Raw genomic sequence first — 21543 nt, forward strand, 5'->3', positions numbered from 1 at the left:
ATTCATGATAATGAATTACCTTAGTTTTTTGGTCAGTGGAGGATTGTTTTGATGCCCCCATGTTGCCACACTCTAAAAAAGAACCTAGGACAAGCACAGACAGCAATTGCCTCTGTTAAATAGCCTTTTTCATGATTGGTTCCACCTGTCTTTGTAATTGAAGGTCTCACAAGCCAGTCAAAGCAATTTTGTGCTGCAACCTGTCAGCTATAAATCCCTACAGGTCTTGAAATCAATGTGATTAAAAGGGTGCCCAAACTTTTGCACGTACCATTTTTTACATTTTAATTTATCAAAATAAAACTATGTAATGCTACTCTGAGAATTTTGGTCTGGAAAACACTCAAATGTCTACATCTCAGTAGGAAATCAAATCTTGTTGCTGTGATCTTCTTTTATAAAGTTAGAGCAAATTATCATGAAATATTAGAGGGGTGCCCAAACTTTTTCATACGACTGTATCTGTGGGATGATCCACAGAGGCCCCTCCCCTCAACCCATAGGACCCAAAGGCCCCCATTAACAACATTCTGTTTCCAGACACCACAGGACACCCTCAGAAGGCCCATGTCCATTCTCTGATGAGTCACAACTGTTTTGGAGGAACAAGGGAGACCTACACAATATTAGGAAGGTGGTCATAATGTTATGTCTGATCTGTGTATGTAATAGAAGTTCTTTTTCTCTCTGCTACTTCAACATATTTCCTCCTCATCTATTTATAACCTTTCAGACTTCCTCTCTTCTTCCCTGCCATGGTCCTGTGGGAGCTGCTGCTTCCTGAGCCAGAGTGGCTCCCTCTACTGGCTAGATGTGGTCAAAGGGGCAGCGTTTCCACATTTGGGAAAAACTCCTACCAGGAAATCTTAATAACAGATTATGACCTGAGTGTGAACCTGAGTTGTAAAGACTTCAAACAAAGAGTGATTCATCAAGGGAGAAACACACGCACCACATTTTAGTTGAACAGATTTAACCGTTTTAGTTTGTATGGCTCTAATCACACTGAGGCCGTACGGTTTCACTCTGGGACCATACGTGGCGTCTCGACCCCAAGTTGGGGACCACTGCTGTAGGTACATCACATAAACCCAAGGGCCGCTGAGGTTACCTTTTAAGTGAATTAAGAGTTGACACATTAAGGTAATCCAGTCCTTTTAAAGCTTGCCATGCGAGGCAATAAAAGCCAGGATGTCATTCTGATAATTACTTTACCAATCTGCTTGTCTGCAAGTCCCCTGCATTATGAAACCGAGACAAACTCATCAGAGGAAAAAAAACAGAAACAAGCTTTTAAATACCTTACATTTGTTTTGGTCCTCCCACATGTCAACCACCCCTAAGCAGTTGTCTAAGCTTTGCAGGGATATCAAATTTACTAATGGAGGTAAGCTATATATTTGAACACAGACAAATCCACACACACACACACACACACACAGAAATGTGTACTACAACACAAGCACTTTCTACATTTCTGAGGATTATGATAATCTGCTTGCCTCTATTCACTCTCTAGTGTGAGGATGAGTGTTTGTGAGAGAGCGTGTCCACAAGAAAAGAAAAACAACCAAGCTACGGCCACATAAATAGCACAGAAAACAAATGAGGTGAAACATTTCTCCTTATACAACGGGGTTTATTTTTGGTAGGCTAAATGCTGTTTTTGATTTTTAACCGGCTGAGGAGTAACAGTCCAGTACAGGGAAGTAAAATCACATTTTACATCGAACATTGCCCTTTTTTTTTGTTCCCCATCAGTACATGTGACAAAAGCTTAAATGTGTCAACATAACAAAGTGATTCACGCTAATACACGTGAGAGAAACAATATTGGGGTATTAAAAGGAAGGCTACGCAAGTGTGACAATCAGAGACGCTCAATTTGTGCAAAATCACAACAAAAAATCATGACAGTAGGAACACTTAAAAATAGACAACGCATAAATTATAATGAAGTAAGGAAAGTGTTCAATTGCTTTAGTGATGCAGGAGACAAAACACACAAAAAGACGGACAGGAGGGGAGGCACTGCACAGTAATCTGAATGTACATTCATTGAGTGCAGATTCATACACTTACAGGGTGTGTACACCACATTGTTGAATCAGCTCCCTAACTTGGAAAGTGCTTAAAATTGGATGGCGGGAAAATATGACTGAGGTTTTAGAGTGAGAAAATGGTCAGTGCAAGCTGAGTGGAAATCCGTACCAGCCACTCATTCCTCCACCTGTTCACATCCACACTTGACTGAAAGCCCATGAACGACGTAGTGGCTAAGACAGCGTTGCACAGAAACATAAGACATTTAAAGGGAAATTCCACTGATTCCATAAATAAGCAGATGGTCCCTCTCCCATATGAGCTGGATCACAGGCGTCCTAGTGTTTTCAGAGGGTTTAAGGCTCCAAGTTCTGTAAAGCACCTAGACACAATTTTGATTGTTTTCGGTTATATACAAATAAAATTTAAAAGAAATAAAGTTTTATGGATTTTTTTGTGTGGCTCCAGAGGCGACTGAGCAAAATACAACAAACTGCTTCAAGTGATATCACGTGAGTCGGTGTCTGTCGGGTTTAAGAATCAGAAACCAGACCTCTGAAACTCGCTCCTGATATCAAGACACACCGAAATCTCTGACTGAACTGCTGATGTTGCATTGTTGGTAACGTAGTTGCCAGGAAGAAAGAGCGTGCAATCCGCTAAACCACTCAGGGACTCCTATAAGAGGCTGCTAATCACATAATGTGAAGGCATGATAAATGTGATAAGCAGACTTTGGCAAGGGAGCATTTTCCTTGTTTCAAATGGCCTCTATTATACGTATTTAATTTGTATCATTCAGTATTCTTCAAGGAAGTAGACTTAAGTATTTAAGGAATGCTATAACTAACTCGCCAGTTCAAAGCGCATTTTAAAACGGACCAAAGGGTTGAAACAACTTTTAAACTCTGGAGGAGTGTGTCCACCTGCTGTACATGTAGCATGTTACAGCAGCACGATCAATGATTTAAAACGGTTCCACAAAGTGCTATCTCTTATAAATATTTCAAACATTCATTCCTAGTCTAATAAAATATGTATATAAACAATATGCACAAACTCCTGATTGTGAGGTCAAAGGTCAAGCCATCTGCTACCTGAAGGTTGTGATGTTCACACCTATGCTGGTACAACGGACCACCGCGGAGGTTTCTGCAGGTTGGGTCTGAGCTAAATGGAGAGATTCCAAGATATCTGTAAGCTGATTATTTGACTTTTTTTCTGTCTTAAAACTTTTAGAAAACCAGTTTCACACTTCATGTGAACGTATGAAAACTGTAAACATATTAGAATATAGTTGTACTGTAAAATGTGTTATTAAGAAGCTCAGATTCTTTATTTTGTCCACCCTGCAGGCACAATGTCCTTGTCTCCTTTGCATGAATGTCTCACTTTGTTTCTTCTTGTGTCTCCTATGTGACAGTATAGAGTTCCTCCTTGCTGCTGTGGCAGAGTGTATAACCACAAACCCGGGGTCTCCAGCTCCAAGTCCAGTTCCAGGTCCATCTCCAGCCTCTGGTCCAGCCCAACAACTCCTTCTCCTTCTCCTTCTCCCTGGGTGGCAGCAGGAACACCACGCAGGTGGCCACCAGGATGTGCCACAGCGAGTGTATGTAGTAGTAGTTGTCCCCCGTCTCAGCGAACACGTACAGACATACACCGATTAGGGCACAGAGTATCCCGGGGATCAGGTAGAAGACCCAGCGTTGCCAAGAGGGAGGATAACAATGCCGTCGACGGACACCTCGGTACACCTAAAAACACAAGTGAAGGTGCCAGTTTCAATTATTATGTCCCTGATATAATCTTCATCTATGTAGAAATATTACAGGATTTCTGCAAGATCCTCCTGCATCTCTTACCCAGGCAGCGACCATGATCAATATGGCGCAGAGGACGGGGCCCAGCAGGTTCCACAGGCCTTTGCGGTCCAGTTGCATCGACATGGCAATCAGCAGGGCCCCGAGCATAAATAGAGTCTACACACACAGAGAATAGCAAGAGAAAGGCGAGAGTATAAAACACATCTTTGCTCTCAAAATATCACATTCATTCTTAGTAAAGTGGGACAACGTTAAAATAGAAGAAAAGTCAGTGTCTTACATATTTGAATGTGTCTCTGATGCGAGCCATGCACAGGATGGTGACCCAGATGGAACACACTGAGCCCAGGAAATCACAGTACTGGAGGGTATCATAGTCCATTATACACATTACAGCTACACCTGGCTGGTCACATGCATGGTAGAACTGCAAAAAAGGAGAAAAAGACATTTGAGGAATTTGAAGCAGGATTAAATAATAATAATAACCCAACAATTTTTAGAAGACAGTGGTGCTACAATGTGTTACAGTGTAGCTAACACTAGTTGCACTTTGTTGCTTGTTGTGTGTCTGTTCACTCTCTCTCTTAAGTGTCGTTGAAATGTCTGTGCATGGAGTTGGATGGCAGAGCTTTAGAAGGAGCACTGAGGGGCAACTGAGATATGTCTCTCTGTTTCCTTATTGTTGACAGATGATCAAATTTCACGTACCATTTCAATATTCTACATAAATATTGGAAAGATCTTTCACTTCCTTACTTCCACAACACTGGACCACAACACTAGAAGCTCAGGTAATTTTATGCCAGAAACACGAGTGGGGACCTAAGCATCCCCACTCGTATGTGTGTTTCAGAGTGTGTTACCGTGGAGAAAAACATGGTGAAGAGGTAGACGGACGCCTCTGTGATGTAGCAGCGTTTGGCGGCCACCACGATGGCAGGCAGGAAAAAGAGGTTGCTGAGCGTGAGCAACAGAGTTGCCGTCAACTGCCGCCCGTACGACTGAGCTGCCGAATAGTCGGTGCAGCCCCAACCACTCCAACCTGCACACACACAGTGAAACCAAACAATGATTACTGAATAAATGACCAGAAGAGGACACAGGTAGGTAAACATGTAGCACGTCTCAGCGTGCGTGTCGTACCAGCCTTGCAGACACAGCCAGCGTACAGGTACATGTAGGATCTCAGTAGTCTACATTCACCGTATGGCCCACAGTCATCCATACAGGGACTGAGAGACACCTCTGGGATCACAGACACCACGGATGTATTGCCACAGTTACTGCTGCAAGAAACACACACACACACAGCACTTATCACATAAGAGGAACCTCGGCAGTTTCCAGCTTTCAACACTGCAAGACCTCAAATCCAGCTATTTGTTAATGTAGTAAATTCTTCAAACTGACTCAAACAGAGACATCTTATCCCCAAATATGATCACATTCAAGATAGTTAAAATAAAGACATTTATTAATTACATTTAATAGACTATCTTATGCCGTGGATGTATGTGGTTCAAGAATACATAGTCTCCTCACTGTGCAAGGACGAAGAGTCTTAGATGCAGAAAATGTGCAAAGATAAAAGAACCAATTTGTGTTGACACTACTTCATCGTACATGAGTGTTACCTGTTGCATATGAGTTGCAGGGTGAGGTACCATGTTGTAGCCTGAGGAAAAGGAAGCCTGACCACGGCTTTGGGAGCGCTGGCATTCACCGTGACGCCGTATCCTCCAAACAAATCTGTCAGTGAATCGATGTTGGACAAATTGATTCGCATTTTTACCACTCAACACTCCACAATGAAAAGAAATTTACAACGGCACATATTCCCGTAATTTGAAATTTTGTAGAGTCCCATTCACCACCATTGCAGTCTTCTTGGGTAAGTCTAGATTTACATATCTAAATTTAGGTGTTTTATCAAATTCTTCCTGGTAGACCTCGAGCTTTGTCCTACTGGATGTGAAGCATATATGGGGAAGTCAGGGTGAAAAGTGAACCATAGCTGCAGTCTCATGTCATGCATATAATGGAGCACATTTTTTTTGAAGGGCTGCAGTATACAGTATATGACTGGATTCATCCCACCGTTTTTATTCTAACCAGTATCCCTGTCCCTGGCACTGCAAAGCATCGGCAAAACATGATGCTTCTACCACCATGTTCCACTGTGGGGAGTCCTTTAAGTGCCAACCGACAAACTTCAAGCAGGATGCCATGATCCTTTACTTGAGAGTGATTTCAGTCTAGCTGCTCTAGCGTTTACCATAACGTGTTACAGTGTAGCTAACACTAGTTGCACTTTGTTGCTTGTTGTGTTTCTGTTCACTCTCTCTTTTAATTGATGTTGCAATGTCTGACCATGGACTTGGATTGCAGAGCTGTAGAAGGAGCGCTGAGGGGAAAGGTGTGCTTGTTTGCCTGTTCGAATATCAAGTCTTTTGTCAGGACTGACTGACTCCACCTTTAACAATCTGATTGCTCTCCTTCCCCACAGCTATAAATGACACACAGATATGTTTATTTGTTTTGTTTTTAATCATAGAGAGTTAAAAAGGTTTCAACATTTGTGAGCAATCTGGTTTGAAATAATCTTTATTTCTAACTGAATATATCAAACTTAACAACTCTAGTAATAGCTGTGCAGTGTAAATGATTGTTTCAAACCACTTGCTTCCTTACTGTCAGATGATCACATTTCTCCTACCATTTCAATATTCTACGAAAACATGGGAAAGATCTGTCACTTCCTTCCACAACACTTGAACACTTCCTCACATAAAGGATCGATGAGATGATTGCTGCTGAGATGGGATTTGAGATTTCTGATCTTTGCATTGGTGATTCCAGACTTTTGCAGTTTCAGAATTCATGAGGCCAATCTGCTGCTGGAAACATTCAACGTTCTAGAAATGGTTTAACACAATGACCTGATTTATGAGTTTCTGTTATGGCGGTCTACTGATAATCTTTTCCTCTGACACACAATGTGGGTGATTGTCAATATACTACGTCCAGTCCATTCAGTTTGCCACAGATGAACTTGAGTCAAGTGCTAGTCATAAAGTAATAAAACCTAGTAATCTAGTAATAAAACATCTGAACACAACAAAGGGTCTGCAAATAGATATTTCCTGATGAACTACTCTGATCAGCCACACTATTAAAACCACCTGCCAATGAAGTGAATATCACTGATGATCTCATTACAGAGTAATGTCCTTCTGGGAAACCTGGGTCCTGGCATTTTTTGTGGATACTTTGTCACCTACCACCACCTGAACATTGCTGCAGACCAATCACATGGCCCTTGCATCCTGGTGCCATATGTTTCCCAGCTAAACGATGCACATGCACTCAAACACTTCCTTCCATTGCTCCCTGCTCCACCACTAACGCTCACATGCATGCTTGTCGGGGACAAGAGCTGCAGTTTGGAGATGCTCAGCTCCAGTTGTCTGGCCGTCAAAATGTCAAAGTCGCTCAAATGCTTTTCCATAATGTTCTCTTTATGCCTAATGTATCCCACCAACTGACAGATGCCATGATAACCAGAGAATCAGTGCTATTCATGGCCATTTGGTCATAATGTTATGGCTGATTGGAGTAAGTTACAGCAGTTTGTGTGTTTAATGAATTACTTCCACAGTGTGAATCAGCGCTACTCTACCTGTGCGACAGGGTTGAGAGTTGTTGAGTTCAAGGACTGGAGCCCAGGGAGAGAGACAGGCAACCACACTGCTGCTGTTTCCCACGGTTCCATTAGTCTGTAAATACACCACACAGGCATCAAAGCTAAACGGCATTCAAGCCATTCAAACACTCACACCTTCACGTAACAGCTTATGTTAAAGAGCAGTCATTCAACATTACTTACAGTGTTGAGTGTGAGCTGCAGGTTGAGTGTGCCGCCCGTGGCTTCAGTGTGCAGGGGGTAAGTGAGCAGTGTGGGGTGCGTGTTTGTCACGCTGACGTTGGGTCCACTGACGGGGGTGAATCGGAGTGTGAGAACATCCATCTCCTCGGTCAGCACAGGGATGCTCCACACACAAGCCGATGCCGACAGCGACGTTATCAGGGCTTCTGATTCGTTGCCAGGGGTGACTGCGTCTGTCACCACCGAGCTGTTGCCTGTTGAGTTTGTGTCACTGCTGTTGCCACGGAGCTTGTTCATGTCGTCATCTGCTTTAAGGCCTACACTTTTTGGCTTACATCCCACTGAGGTGAACACCGAAGAACAAGAAGCAGAAGAGAAAAAGGACGCACATTTAATATGTTCGAATAGATCTTAAGAGTGGGAAAGCTCAGATTTATTTATTTATTCATATAACTGAATATGTTCCTGTGTTCACCTGTGTAGTTTGAGACAATACTGAAGGTCACAGTACGATTGACTTGGCTGCTCTCCACGACAACTCGTAACCAGGTGTCCCAGGGTGGATTAGAGAGAGCTACTGAGCAACCAGTCTCTGAGCAGTTCTTTGTAACTGGGTCCTGCTGCAGAGAAGCCGAGCCGAGCCTCAAGACCAGCGCGCAGTTACCCTCTGCTCCCTCATCTGACGAACAGCCCGCCACAGAGACCGTGAGAGAGGAGGCAAACTCTGGAACATACACTCTAAAACAGACACAAACGCATTCAAGGCACTATCTGTATACTGACACTACGAAAAGTAGAACTACAGGAAATGAAAAAAAACGTTTATTACTTAAGGCGTGCAGGTCTGTCAGGAGCTGAGGTTTGTGTCAGGAATCTGCCCTGCTGTAAAACGGGTGTGTCCACTGCTCTCCTGATTGATAGCTGAGGCTGGATGAAATAGGAGCAGGACGGAAAGCCCTGACGGACACAAAGAGAAAAAAACATCTGTAGGTATTCTGGTGTATGGTTCTCTACATATAGAGATTGGTGCAGTTCGAAGTGTAAACAGGTAATAAGAATAAAAAGTCAGACAAAGGATGAACAGTAAAGCAAAACGATGAACAGTAATGGAAAACGTACGCGCACACATACAAATATACAGACATTTAAGTTAAAAGTAAACATTTCTTCCAAGCAAGGTGTTGCTAAATAAGACTACACGACAACAAACACAGCCGAAGAATCCGGTTTAGCTACTTTACGCGAGAAACAACCAACCTCCTGATCTTGTAGAACTGGCTGGAGCAAAAGGGGAATTTTGAGAATGACGGAAATATCGGAACAATGGGATGGCGGTACACATTCCCAGAATCAATGACTACTGTCAAATCGTTTTACTACATTGTCTTTACGACAACTGCTGCAATTCTGATTCACTATCAGGAAATAAAACTAGCTGAAAAAATCGTCACAAATCACAACAGCAGCACCAATAACGCCACACAGCAAGCGCATAAAGCTCTGTACAGACCTTCTGCTCTATGCGTCCGTCGTCTTCAGGCAAGTGAGCAGCAACGTACCAATCACCTGGTGCAGGGTTGGAGAGGTTAAAGGTTGTGGAGTTCTGTGATGTTACGAGCAAACTCAGAGACAAAGCGGGACTCCAAAATGTTGAATTGGGAAACATCGACCCTGTTGGGTTTATAACTGGAGGGGCACCCCATCGTAAATGGCTGCAAAAGAAAGAGAAAGAGAGAGAGAGAGAGAGACACCAGGTTGAAAAGGTAGGCAGGTACATTTAGCAAATGGGTCAAGCAGAGGATAAAAAGAGAAAACAGAGTCCCAGTAGGCTGAGAGGAGACAGGCTGAAGTGAAAACGACAAAAAAACGATGACAGATGGAGGGGTACATATCCTACATGGTGACGTTGTGTTGCCCACAGTGGAAGTTGTGGCCCTTTGTCACAGAGAACAGCCAGCGAGCGACCGCAGTCTCCTCCGGTATATGGTACCTCTGCAGCCTCACGTTGCCGTACCAGCCGTACTTTGACAGCTTCTGAGCAAGTTTGGACGAGAGCTCAGATACAAATGTCACCTGTCCATCTGTAGGGGAAAGTGCACAAACACAGTTGTTCCTCTTTACTGTAGTAAAGTTGGTCTCAGATGGTAGAAGCTCATCTCAGAGATTATACTGTAGCTAAACCAAATATCACTTGGCATTCATTGGTTGTTTATGTTTCTAGACGTTGATGCGGAAACGGCATATTAGGAGTTTTCCACGCTGCTATATGATATTGCGTGTGGTTGAATACTGCATTTCTAGTAGAGCAAATAATTAATACACCAATTAGGCATAACATTATGACCACCTTCCTAATACTGTGTAGGTCTACTTTGTGCCTCCGAAACAGAATAGGATCAGGGGCAGATATAGTGCTTGGAGTTGCAAGTTTTTTTAATCTTTTCAGACAAGATAATCTTTTTCCTTATGTTCTTGGAGCCATTTAAATGGAATTTGATAAACTCCAAGTAGGCTGTTATGTGGCTTTTACTCAGAGCAGCCTCCATCTACCATAAAGGATTGATGGAGTGCTTTCTGGAGGCTCTTCCATCTCTATAAGTTTCTGTTACAGAGGCCATTGGGTGTTTTCCTCCCTGGTCAACCCCCTTATTGCTCTTTTACCTACTCCTGAGTCCTGGTTGCTCTAAGCGTTCTAAGCAGAGGTCTACGGAGACTTTGTGGACTTCATAGTGCAGGCTTTCGCAATATGAATCATGTGACTCCTCAGAGAACGGACATGGTCCTTCTGAGGGTGTCCTGTGGTGTCTGGCAACAGAATGTTGTTAGTGGGGGCCTTTGGGTTGAGGGGAGGGGCCTCTGTGGATCATCCCACAGATACTTGATCAGTTTGGGATCTAGTGAATTTGGAGGCCAGGTCAACACCCTGTGCTGTTTGTCTTGTTTTTATGAGTTGTTCCTAAACTGTTTTTGTGTGTGTGCCTGTGTCAGGCTGAATCCTGCTGGGGATGTCTGCTGCCATCAAGGAGTGTCATAGCCAAAAGTTTCCCAGCAGAACATTGCATTGTCACAAGATGGTCAATGTTATTTACTACTCCTGTCAGTGGTTTTAATGTTGTGGCTGATCAGCGTGCATATGAAAAATAAATGACATTACAAACATAAATGACAAACAAATGCAAGCAACTGAAAAATGTACACACTACATTTCAATTGAGTACATTTACGTACATTTACTACTTTTAATGTTGATTCTAGTAATTCTAGTAAGTTTACCTAAATCTACTAATTTAAATGCCCAATTTTTACTTGCTGTCACCTGTAAACATAGCTGCTAACGTACGGCGGACAAACAAAGCGCAGTCTGTACAGTGCGTCTCTTTGACGTTAAGGCTGACACATCCGCGACTGTTAGCAAACATGCTAATACAATTTTCTTCGTCCTTCTTACCGTCTGCTAATGTCCAAGCCGCAAGGACGACGAACACGAGACCACGTAGAAAACAAGATTCCATGTTTCCTTTGCGACTGTCTCGGTCATTACATCTTCCCGTGCCCGCTTGTAGTGTCACATTTACCTGCTGCGAAGGAGAAATCCTTCAGCGTCCATTTCACTTCCGGATTTCAAGGTAAATACGTGACGTCACGGCAGTTGCCAACTGGTGCCTTTGGGGCAACTCGGAAATAATATAATGAAATACATTACTGGCACACAGGGTAATGAATTTGTAGTTCCTTACAATATAATATGTAAATATCATTAAGTCCCCAGAAACCAACAATGTCAGTATTCAAACCAAAACATAATACCGAAGAGTAAAGTAGATAGAACACAGCGAATAATTGTAAAGTTAATGTGTCTTAACACAGTTAAAGGTACAAAGTACAAAGTAAACTTTACACACTTTGCGTCAAGAGGAAATCAAGTCCATAAATAAATGACTTTTATTGTCTTGTTTATTTCCAAAAACAGGCTCATCATTGCAGAACAACTTTAAAAAATTTCAACAACTTTAAAAAAACTTTTGTTACATTGTATCCATTATGGTGGGAGGTTTCAATGTGACTGCACAATATATGTGAAAATAAGTCTATGGAATTAACTAGCATTCTTGTTTAATAAAAAAGAAAAAAAACGACAATCAAATGAACACCATCGCAATCAAATATTAACAGAAAGCTCATGTTTAAAATTAGCATCTCTAAAATTCAAGTAAAACTTTTTATATATATATATATATATATATATATATATATATATATATATAATATGGTTTCTTAACATTTGTAATTAAAACATTTTCTTTTCATAACTCTGAGCAGGTAGTGGCACAGAGACAGACATTCATCTCTTTAAGCAGTAAACATTAGTCTTATTCCGACTAGACAGAGATCCAAAGTGCATTTTAAATTCCATTGCATTACAGACAGTTGACTGCTGGCGAAAATAGCTTTAAAGCAAAGTTTGTAAATCTAAATTGTGCTTACAGACGATCATAAAAATGTCACATCGTCCTTTGAATTCACCCAGCACCACTGAGCATCATAGCCCAGCAGATCCTTTTCTCCACTGGGTGCGCTCTCTTCCTCGTCCATCGTATTTGTGTGAGACGCCGTGAAATTCTCCTCAGCTTTGCAAACTGTGCGTGTGTCTCCTGGTTGTGGAGTGAGGGCAAAATTATCAATAACCCCTTTCAGTTCCCCTCTTGGTCTGCTGGACCTGAGCAGAGCTCTCCAGATGGTGTTACCACGAGTTTTGGTGTTTTTACGCAGTACTGCGACATCTGAGTCTTGTGGTTGTGACTTTGGTACATTGGCATCAATCAAACCGTTGGCAGGACTCTCTTCCGGGTCATGATTTTCATACGTGGAATGATTAACTATGAACTTGGAGGTGGAAGGACTTAGCGGTCTTGGTTCATAAGCCTCTGAGCTCCTCATATCAGTGGAGCTGTCTTGGCGAGAGACACCACGGTCAGTGTGTGGTGGTGGCGGTTGATCTGCCGATTCCTCACTAGTGGTTTCAGCCAAATCATGAAGTCCAGTTGGACTTGGGCTCTCTCTGTGGGAACAAGAGCAGAAATCTTCAACCACATAAGGAGCACAAGCCCTGAGATGCAAAATGCTGTAAATCTGCACAGCTCACCTTTAAGCTTCTGCTTTTTTTTTCTTTGCTAAAATTGTTAAATGACAGTTAACTGACACAACTGGAGTTCATTTATGAATATGTTTGGTTCAGGTTTCACTTTCACTTCACTGCATGAAAATCTAGCAAATATGTGGGACTTGGAAATAGACGAGTAGGCTAGTTTCCTCATATCTGATAAACCACTGGTGGCATGGTGGTATAGGGGGCTATTTGACACCAAACAGGAAGAAGGCTCTGGGTTTGAAAGCGCTGGCCTCTCTGTGTGGTGTTTGCATGTTCTCCCTGTGCCTGCATGGATTTTCTCTGGGTACTCTCATTTCCTCCCACCGTCTGAAGTCATGCATGTCAGTGACTCTAAATTGGCTGTAGGTGTGAGTGGTTGTTTGTCTCTCTGTGTTAGACTGGCGACCAGAACCCACTGACAGCTGGGAGAGACTCCAGTGTCCCCCCACCACGAACCTCAAGAGAATAAGCGGTGTGATGTTAACTCAAATCTCCCTATTGTGGGATAAATTAAGGAGTATCTTATCTTATTAGGAATATTGGATATTAGGAAGTTCCAGTTTATAACTGACTGGGTATTCTTACAGATATTCTGTGAAAAGCACAAATTTTAAAGATGCTTACATGCACTTCAGAGCTTCTAATCAATATGTCAAATATGCCATTATAACAAGTGTGATAAAAGCGATTGTCTTACCCTACAAAAGGCTTTATATACCTATAACTGTTGTGTATTGTTTTACCATTCAAAAGCCCCTGGTGATAATCAAGACTGATCTCCGCTGAACTCGTATTTTGATCAAGGTAAGTTTTTGTTCTCATGCTACTTAATGCACCTTAAATGGGAGTAGGCGCGTGCACACCTTACGACAGCAAGCTGACAGAATACCTGTAGGGAGACACTAAGGCCCCATGCTCCTCAGATGTGGCCAGGCTGCTCAGACTTCCCGTTAAACTGCTGCCATGGCTGGCCAAGGCCCCCCGCTCCTCCATCAGCCAGCGCATGGTCTCGATGCCCTCGTGCAGGGTCACCAGCTGCCGCAGAATCCTCACATCGGTGGAGCGGAGCCATCTCTGAAGAAAGAAGAAAGAAAGGGGAGACGGCACAAGTTAGACCGCAGAGAACTATGATGCATTACACCTCTGTATTGCATTACAGAGGTGTACTTCTCTTTAGGGCCCCCAGTGAGAACTTATTCTGTTACTCATATTAGAGAGACCCCCGCTTGTGTCCTGATTTGACTATGGTGCATGAAAGAAAAAAAAAAAACAGAACAGGAGAAAAGAACTAATCTGGTGGAGGATGAGTAAAGGAATCTAGTCAGAATGTGCAAACCCGGAGTTAATGAGACAGGAGAGGGGTGTGGAGAGGAGGCAGGTGATCCTGTCTGTCATTAGAAATAAATAAGGGCAGGTGACGTGGCTCAGGGGTTTTAACATGTCTTCGGTTCAGAGCAGACATGTCGGCTGGATAAACAGAGCACTGATTCACCAAACAGGTTGTGCCGGTTGTGGACAGAAAGTCACCCAGTCACTACAGAACAGAAAAGGAAACTATCTGGTAGGCTACACAAGCAGGCTATATTTCACAGAAACAATTAATAGCAACAGAACTCTTTACCATCTCTTGCTTTAAGTTGTTAATCTTGTCACAGAAACTGTCGGGGAAGGCGGAGCTGTGGTCTCCCCTCTCGTTCACATCACACGCCCAACCATCTTCGCAGTTCGCAGCATCCCTCAGCCAAATCAGAAGACTCTCCGGTGTTTTCCTCCCAATCTTATTTTCCAGTTCTTTTAGATCCGGGAAGTCTTCGTCGAGGAGTTCCTCTGCCATCCCGTAACTAATTACCTCCAAATATCCCGAGAGCTGGATTCTGGATAAAGAAGAGCTTGTGCGTAAATTCCTTCAAACTTCCCGACTGCCACCGTGACAAATTATACCCCCCCCCCCTCCTCCCTCTTCCGAGATGTAAAATCACACACCCACACACCCGGCACACTTACAGCGGAGTCCACTCGTCATATTCCTGAACACTCCACATTTAAGCGTTAATGAGAAAGTTGTCAGCGAGGCGCAGGACAAGCCATGAAACCACTGGAAGTGCGAGCGAACAAATGTGTAGCTGCTGACTGCTGTCATCATTCACGCTGCCGAGGTATCGCTGGTATGTTGCCCGGAACATGATGCTGGAAAGAGGACATGCTCTTTGTGTCTTCCTGACACAATGGTGACAGGTTCAACGAGCAGCTGGTGATGTCATGAGCGCACATAACATACGCCGATCAGCCACAACATTAAAACCACTGACAGGAGAAGTAAATAACATTGACCATCTTGTTACAATCCAATGTTCTGCTGGGAAACTTTTGGACCTGGCATTCATGTGGATGTTACTTAGACATGTAGCACCCACATAGATCAGACGAGGCACCCCCACCCCATAACAATGACACTCCTGATGCAGCCTGACACAGGCACACACACAAGAATGGTTTAGGAACAACTAAAAAAAAACATGAAGAACAGCACAAGGTGTTGACTTGGCCTCCAAATTCACTAGATCCCAAACTGATCAAGTACCTGTGGGATGATCCACAGAGGCCCCTCCCCTCAACCCATTGGACCCAAAGGCCCTCAATAACAACATTCTGTTACCAGACACCACAGGACACCCTCAGAAGGACCATGTCCATTCTCTGATGAATCCCATTTTTCATATTGCAAGTGATAACAAAAACCTAGATTATAAGTCCACAAAGTCACCGTAGACCTCTGCTCAGCACGCTTGTAACAACCAGGTCTCTGACTTGGCCTTCTGGCCAAACTAGGTAAAAAAAATAAAATAAATAACAATAAGGGGGTTGACCAGGAAGGAAAACAACCAAGACCCAATGGTCTCTGAGTAAAAGCCACATAAAAGCCTACTCAGAGTTTATCAAATTCCATTTAAAATGGCTCCAACACCATAAGGAAAAAGATTATCTTGTCTGATAGGCTTAAAAAAAAAACTGCTGCTCCAAGCACTACATCTGGCAAAGACCCCTGATCCTATTCTGACTAATACCACCTACAGTGAAGCACGGTAGTGGCAGCATGGTGGAATGGTGGAGCTTTTCAGCACTAGGGATAGACTGAGTGGTTAGATTTAAAGAAGGATGAACGGAGACAAACACTGAGAGAAAAAGCCGGCAGCAAGCTTGATCCAGAGAGCAGTGACCTGAGACTGGGGCGTTGGTTCAGCACTCAAAGCGTACAGCCAAGGTAACTCTGGAGTTTTTTTTTTGTTTTGTTTTTTAACTCACATGGCTTTTAATGCTCGTCACAAATTATTCAAGATAATTCAGTTTAACAGCCACAGGGGAGCTAAAGTAGTTGGTGAATGGTATATGAAAGATATTAAATTTTAAATGTAGCTTGGTGAATTTTAGCTAAAGGCCTACAAATTATGGCCTAGATCTGTTCAATTATGCTGCAATTACATGGACACGTTGTCCACAAAAGTCCTCAAAACTTTCCAAAGAGAGTGAGGTGAAGGAAACATGTCTGTGCACTTTCCGGCCTTTACGGGCCGAACCAGCAGTGAAGAAGCTTTGACGTCTGCCACCCACTAAAATAGATGATTTATTTTTATTTGCCATCGCTCGTCATCTTGCCCCATTTCAATGCTTTCGGAATCAGAGCAACAGTTATGGGAGTATCCTGCTGCCTCATGATTGAGGTTAAGGCCAGGCGGAGCATTGATGAAACAGACCCGTGTTGATGACCAACCATTGAATAGTTCGACAGATACCTACAAGACACGAGACTGGTTGAATTATATATAGCTTTTTGAGCGATTTACATCACGGAGATGAATTTCACCGGCCTATAGCTTTTACCTCCCTCAGTGGGCTACTCCACGGTTAAGAGGCTCATAAAATCAGTCACCTTCTAAATCGCAACAGCGGAACAGATTCCCTCGGCTGATTTTACTGGAGCTGCTCCATGGCCGAAGTCATGGGACAGCTCTGTAGCTGTAGCAGGTAAGTTCCCAAGTGAACGGCTGGTCCATGATATACAGGAGTCTCCTAATAACTGTTGTTGTCTGTTATTGGTCTCGTGCAAAATTGTGTCCTTAATTTTTCAGACAGAAAGAAGACTGTAACTGTCACAGGTTATGAATGTGCAAGCAAAACATCTGAGGCAGTGGCACATTTACAGGAATAATATATTAATGCACTTGTGTACAAAACTGTGACACCATTTAGTAGCGGTTATGAAGGTTTTGAGAGCATTACACAGTCTTCTTTGGCAGATGGAGCTTCCACAGATGTGGGATAATTGTAGATGCTCCAAATATGAGTTTTTGAGTACTTCTCATCCAAGTTTAACATGTGTTTCGCCTGCAGGAGTGAACACATGGCATCATATGTTTGTACAAAGCAGATACGGTACACAAACATTGCTTCTGGTCTCCGCTGTCTTCCGGTTGTCCCAAGAACAAGGCTGAAGCACAGGAGCGATTGTGCCTTTTTCAGCTGCAGCCCCCAAACCAAACCAAGGAACAGTTTGTCTCTGCATAATAGGCAGGCCCCCAGACACTGGCTGTTTTTAAAACCCTAGTTTTTATAATTTGGTATTCAGTTCTGTTTGAGAGCTGCTGTTCTTATTGTGACTATTTATTGTTTTAATCTAGTCCTTTTTTTTTTTAACCTCTCCCCCTTCGTCATCTTTGTATATAACAGGTACCTGTTATATACCTGTTATACCTGTTATATTTGTAATGTCAGTGTCATTGCCAGTTTAATTCTAAAGCATATGCTGTGCTACAAATACTGTACAGAGTAGTCAAAGCATGTTAAAAATGATTGGAGCCTATTCCAGCTGTCATTGGGCAAGAGGCCCTGGACAGGTCGCCAGTCTATCACAGAGCTAACACAGAGAGACAGACAACCATTCATACTCACACCTACGGACAATTCAGGGAGAAGATGCAAACTCCACACAGAAAGGCCTCAGTCGGCCTGATGGATTCGCCTGTATGACTGTTGTACATATTCTAGTATTAATGGCAATAAAGTCTTTCTAAGTCTCTAAGTCCAAGTCTAAATGTGTCCTTGTTCATTTTTTGGAGCACGAATAATGGAAGAAATCCTTAGTTTGTCACACTTAGGTTGAACTCTGAACTGGACAGTTACTGGCTTATTAATAATTAACGAAATAATGAACAAATCTGATTTTAAACTGATTTCTCTTTCCTTTCAGTGAAAATAATAAGAAGCTTTAATGAGCCCTTCATTTGACCTTGGTGAAAGAGCTGACTTTAAGCTGCTTGTGTTTTTTGAAATGGCCTGTAGATGGCAGCAGGCATTCAAGATTCCTTAGCAGCATAAGATGACATTCTCAGCTGAACAACCAAACCTGAGTTTTGCACCTTTGGGATTTACACTCATTAGGTCTGTTTTCTTAAAAATATAGATCAAGTTTCACCAGCGAGGCTATCAAACCCTGAGCAATCCTGAAAACTGAGCCTAAGTCAACACTCTGAGGTCATCGCATGCACTCAAGAATCATAATGAATATGTTTTTTGTAATTTTATAGGAGAGTCTCAGTCATTAAGTGTGCAGGTTTCCCAACAAATTTACTTTCCATGATTTCATCAGAGAGAACACTGAAAGTCAATTTGTCACCTGTGACACAGCATTCATGTCATTTCTTGGTATGAGAAAGTGAGCGGGAAGCTGGAGTGGGATGTGGATAAAAATTACGTGAGGTGGTGAGGCATAAACTAGTACCCACGGCCAGGCAACGTGAGAATGACCCGGGGGCTCGCGCCACATGAGGTTGAGGGCAATCATAAAACAATGTTTCACACAGAAAGAATTATGTTTTTTACGAGTCAGGGCCCCCGACTTCCAGTTTTAGGGAAATCATAAACTTAAGCAAACAATAAAAATATGGTCAAAGGGTGGACGTCACTGAAAGGCCACCGTTAAGAGCAGATACGATTTTACTGCATCTGTCAGTGAAGTTAAATATGATTTAGTGGGAATAATAAAGACGATGTGGGGTTTATTACAGGAGGCTTTTTTTTTTTTTTTGTTAAACCACCTGAAACATACGAAGAACCAAAAAGAAAGAATAAAACATACACTGATGTGGACGTGCAGAGAAGGAATACATTAATCACAAAACAGGACTAGATAGTTTAACATTCTCGTGGCGTAGCCGTATTCCCCGGTGACCAAGCCTGAAGCGTGGCGTGCGTTCGAGCCGGTGGGGGTCAGAAAAACAGCATTATAAATGAGGCCACTGGGCCAGGAAATCCTCCGGGTTCACATGCTCTGTGGAAGGTGCTCACGTGCAAACAAAGTCAGCCAGGGAGGACAGGGCCCCCTGGATTTTTACAGCACAATTAGGCCACGGCACACTCTGTCACTGGTTAGCTTATTCCTTAAGGAAAATAAACTCTCAAGTGTGGAAACTATCACATGCCAAATACAGTAAACAAGAAATATGAGAAGACTGTAAAATCATCCACCTGCATCAATAAGAGGGAAAGTTTGGACACTCTGGAATTCTGATTGTTGGTTCTTATGAGAGTTAAATAAGAACACTGATGCTACCGTTGCAGCTGCACAGGAAATATGAAGCTCCATCTTAGCTTAGCACAAAGACCAGGGGAGGCTGCTAGCTTGATTGCGCCCAAAACGTGGACTTTATATAAAGATGGATGGATAAAGATAGTTTGCTGTCTTGCTGTCGCACCACCTCTTGTTGTGGAGCTGACGGCTCTTTTAGAGCACTGCGGGACCTAGACGCCGTAACCTACACACTTAGCCTACGTCAGTGCAAGTCATTTATACTTCTGCACTCGTCAGTTTGGCACGCTCTGAAACGACGCCACCCAAACACTAGTCAGCGCTGTGTCTTTTTAGCCAGTCGGGTTAATTTTTGTTTCTACTTCCTGCTTCACTTTCAACAATGGTGGCGGAAGCTTTCGCCGAAGACGAGTCATAGAAATGTTTGTGTCCCCGAACCTCCTCAGTTAACCTTCCCTCGATGTGTTCCATCTTTATTCATCCAAAACAATCAATTTGAAAATTGCCGAGATGGAGAAGCAGCCAGAAATACCAAAGCGGAAACACACAACAACCAAGCGGACCAGTCACAGCTTTTGCTGTCTGTGTTTCCTTGCATGTAGTAACATTTCTGGGCGGTACATGTCAGTTACGTGTACCGCCCAGCTAGGGGCTGTCGCCGTAGCTTCTGCATCAACTTAACGCGTAAGTCTAAACCGCCTATGAGGCCGGTGTGTTATGTTCTGATGAGGTAGGACCCAAACACAGGACACAGAGGGAGGCAGAACCAGGAGACAAAATGACTTTAATAAAAACTCTTAAAATTCTGAACAAAGGTTCAGCAGAGTATGCAGATAAAATCCCAAAAAAACGAACCTATAAACAAGTGAAGACCAAAAAGGCAAGAACTGAGGAACACGAGAAAAACAAGGAAGGACGAGGAACATGTGCGACAAACGGGAGAATCACAACCTGACAAAGAGAAAGGCAAGATCACAGAAAACATTCAAAATCATGACACGACAGGGATGACACCAAGGAAGACAGCTAGCAACCTCTGAGGACACCCACCTGTCAATCAAAGCAGCCTTTAAGGATACAGAACTTTAAGCCTTGATATGAATAGGGAAATAAAGCACCAATTTCTGCTGTAAAGTTTTTAACGTGAACATCTACTGGGATCAAGCAGCCATTCGAGAAACTACTTTTGGCACATCCACTTCATTTTTCAGCCCCAGAAGTTGTAAAGTACAGAAACACAAAAGCGTAAAACTTTTATATCACATGCTAATTTGTGAACTTTCGCGATATCGGTGGTTGGACACTCCAGGTTCCTTTGTTTCCAGGCTATGAGCTAAACTGAGTTAGCCCACCGCTAGCTTCATATCTATCACACCGATAACAGAGTGCTACAGAGCTTCTCATTAATCTCTCAGCACAAATTAAACAAACATTGTTTTTGTGTCGAAGGTTTCCTACCGTATAAAAATGCCTGAGGTAAAGAGAGACACTATTAGTTAATAACTTGTGCCGCTCGTGAATTTTTAGTTAGGTGATCATGCTGTTCTGTGCATCTGTTTCCATTTAGGGACCTACGGAGAGATTAAATGAGTGTGGAGAAATAATGGATCTCATGTGCACGGAGAGGCCCATTTACATCCTGTAATTGTGTCGTGTTTATTCAAAGCATGACATATAGAGACACAGAGACTGGAACAGTATTTACAGTTTGTGAGAGGCATACTAAGAAGTCCATGAAATCCTGCTGAAGGGGTCGCAAGCATTAAAACACATCAGCGTGTTGCAATATCAGGCCGAGGAAAGTAGGAAAATAGACGAGAGATGCACAGTGGCACCGAGGCTGCACAGATAGGCCGCGCCGTCTGACTGCAGGGTCATCAATAGATTCCTGCTGCATCCATCTCCGCTGTTAAAACAGATGGCAGCGGCACCAAGGAGCTTGTGCTGCGCCTGATCGACCGCTTGATAGGAAAACCCAGAGGAGCCCGTGTCAGAGGCCACAGGGGCCGGTAGATTCTAAGCACATTAACATTCCTGAATAAATAACCCCAGGGAA

The 21543-nt window shown here is 43.0% G+C and overlaps 2 protein-coding genes across 2 annotated transcripts; both read right to left on the bottom strand.

Moving 5' to 3' along the window:
- Window positions 1–1513: 1513 nt before the first annotated feature.
- Window positions 1514–11869, bottom strand: pgap6 (post-glycosylphosphatidylinositol attachment to proteins 6). The gene is made up of 13 exons (XM_084546709.1): window positions 11204–11869; window positions 9653–9836; window positions 9266–9467; window positions 8585–8712; window positions 8231–8493; window positions 7756–8096; window positions 7549–7645; window positions 5504–5618; window positions 5013–5155; window positions 4733–4911; window positions 4147–4293; window positions 3906–4022; window positions 1514–3797 (listed from the first exon to the last, which is right to left on the bottom strand). The coding sequence occupies exons 1-13, from the start codon at window positions 11265–11267 to the stop codon at window positions 3456–3458; spliced, it is 2322 nt and encodes a 773-aa protein (XP_084402835.1). The 5' UTR covers window positions 11268–11869; the 3' UTR covers window positions 1514–3455.
- Window positions 11870–12030: 161 nt separating this feature from the next.
- On the bottom strand, window positions 12031–14876 carry LOC311489053 (uncharacterized protein). The gene is made up of 3 exons (XM_084545953.1): window positions 14526–14876; window positions 13794–13978; window positions 12031–12814 (listed from the first exon to the last, which is right to left on the bottom strand). The coding sequence occupies exons 1-3, from the start codon at window positions 14736–14738 to the stop codon at window positions 12247–12249; spliced, it is 966 nt and encodes a 321-aa protein (XP_084402079.1). The 5' UTR covers window positions 14739–14876; the 3' UTR covers window positions 12031–12246.
- Window positions 14877–21543: the final 6667 nt, after the last annotated feature.

Source organism: Chelon labrosus (genome assembly GCF_963514085.1).
Source record: "Chelon labrosus genome assembly, chromosome: 6".
In the NCBI taxonomy this organism is placed as follows: domain Eukaryota; kingdom Metazoa; phylum Chordata; class Actinopteri; order Mugiliformes; family Mugilidae; genus Chelon; species Chelon labrosus.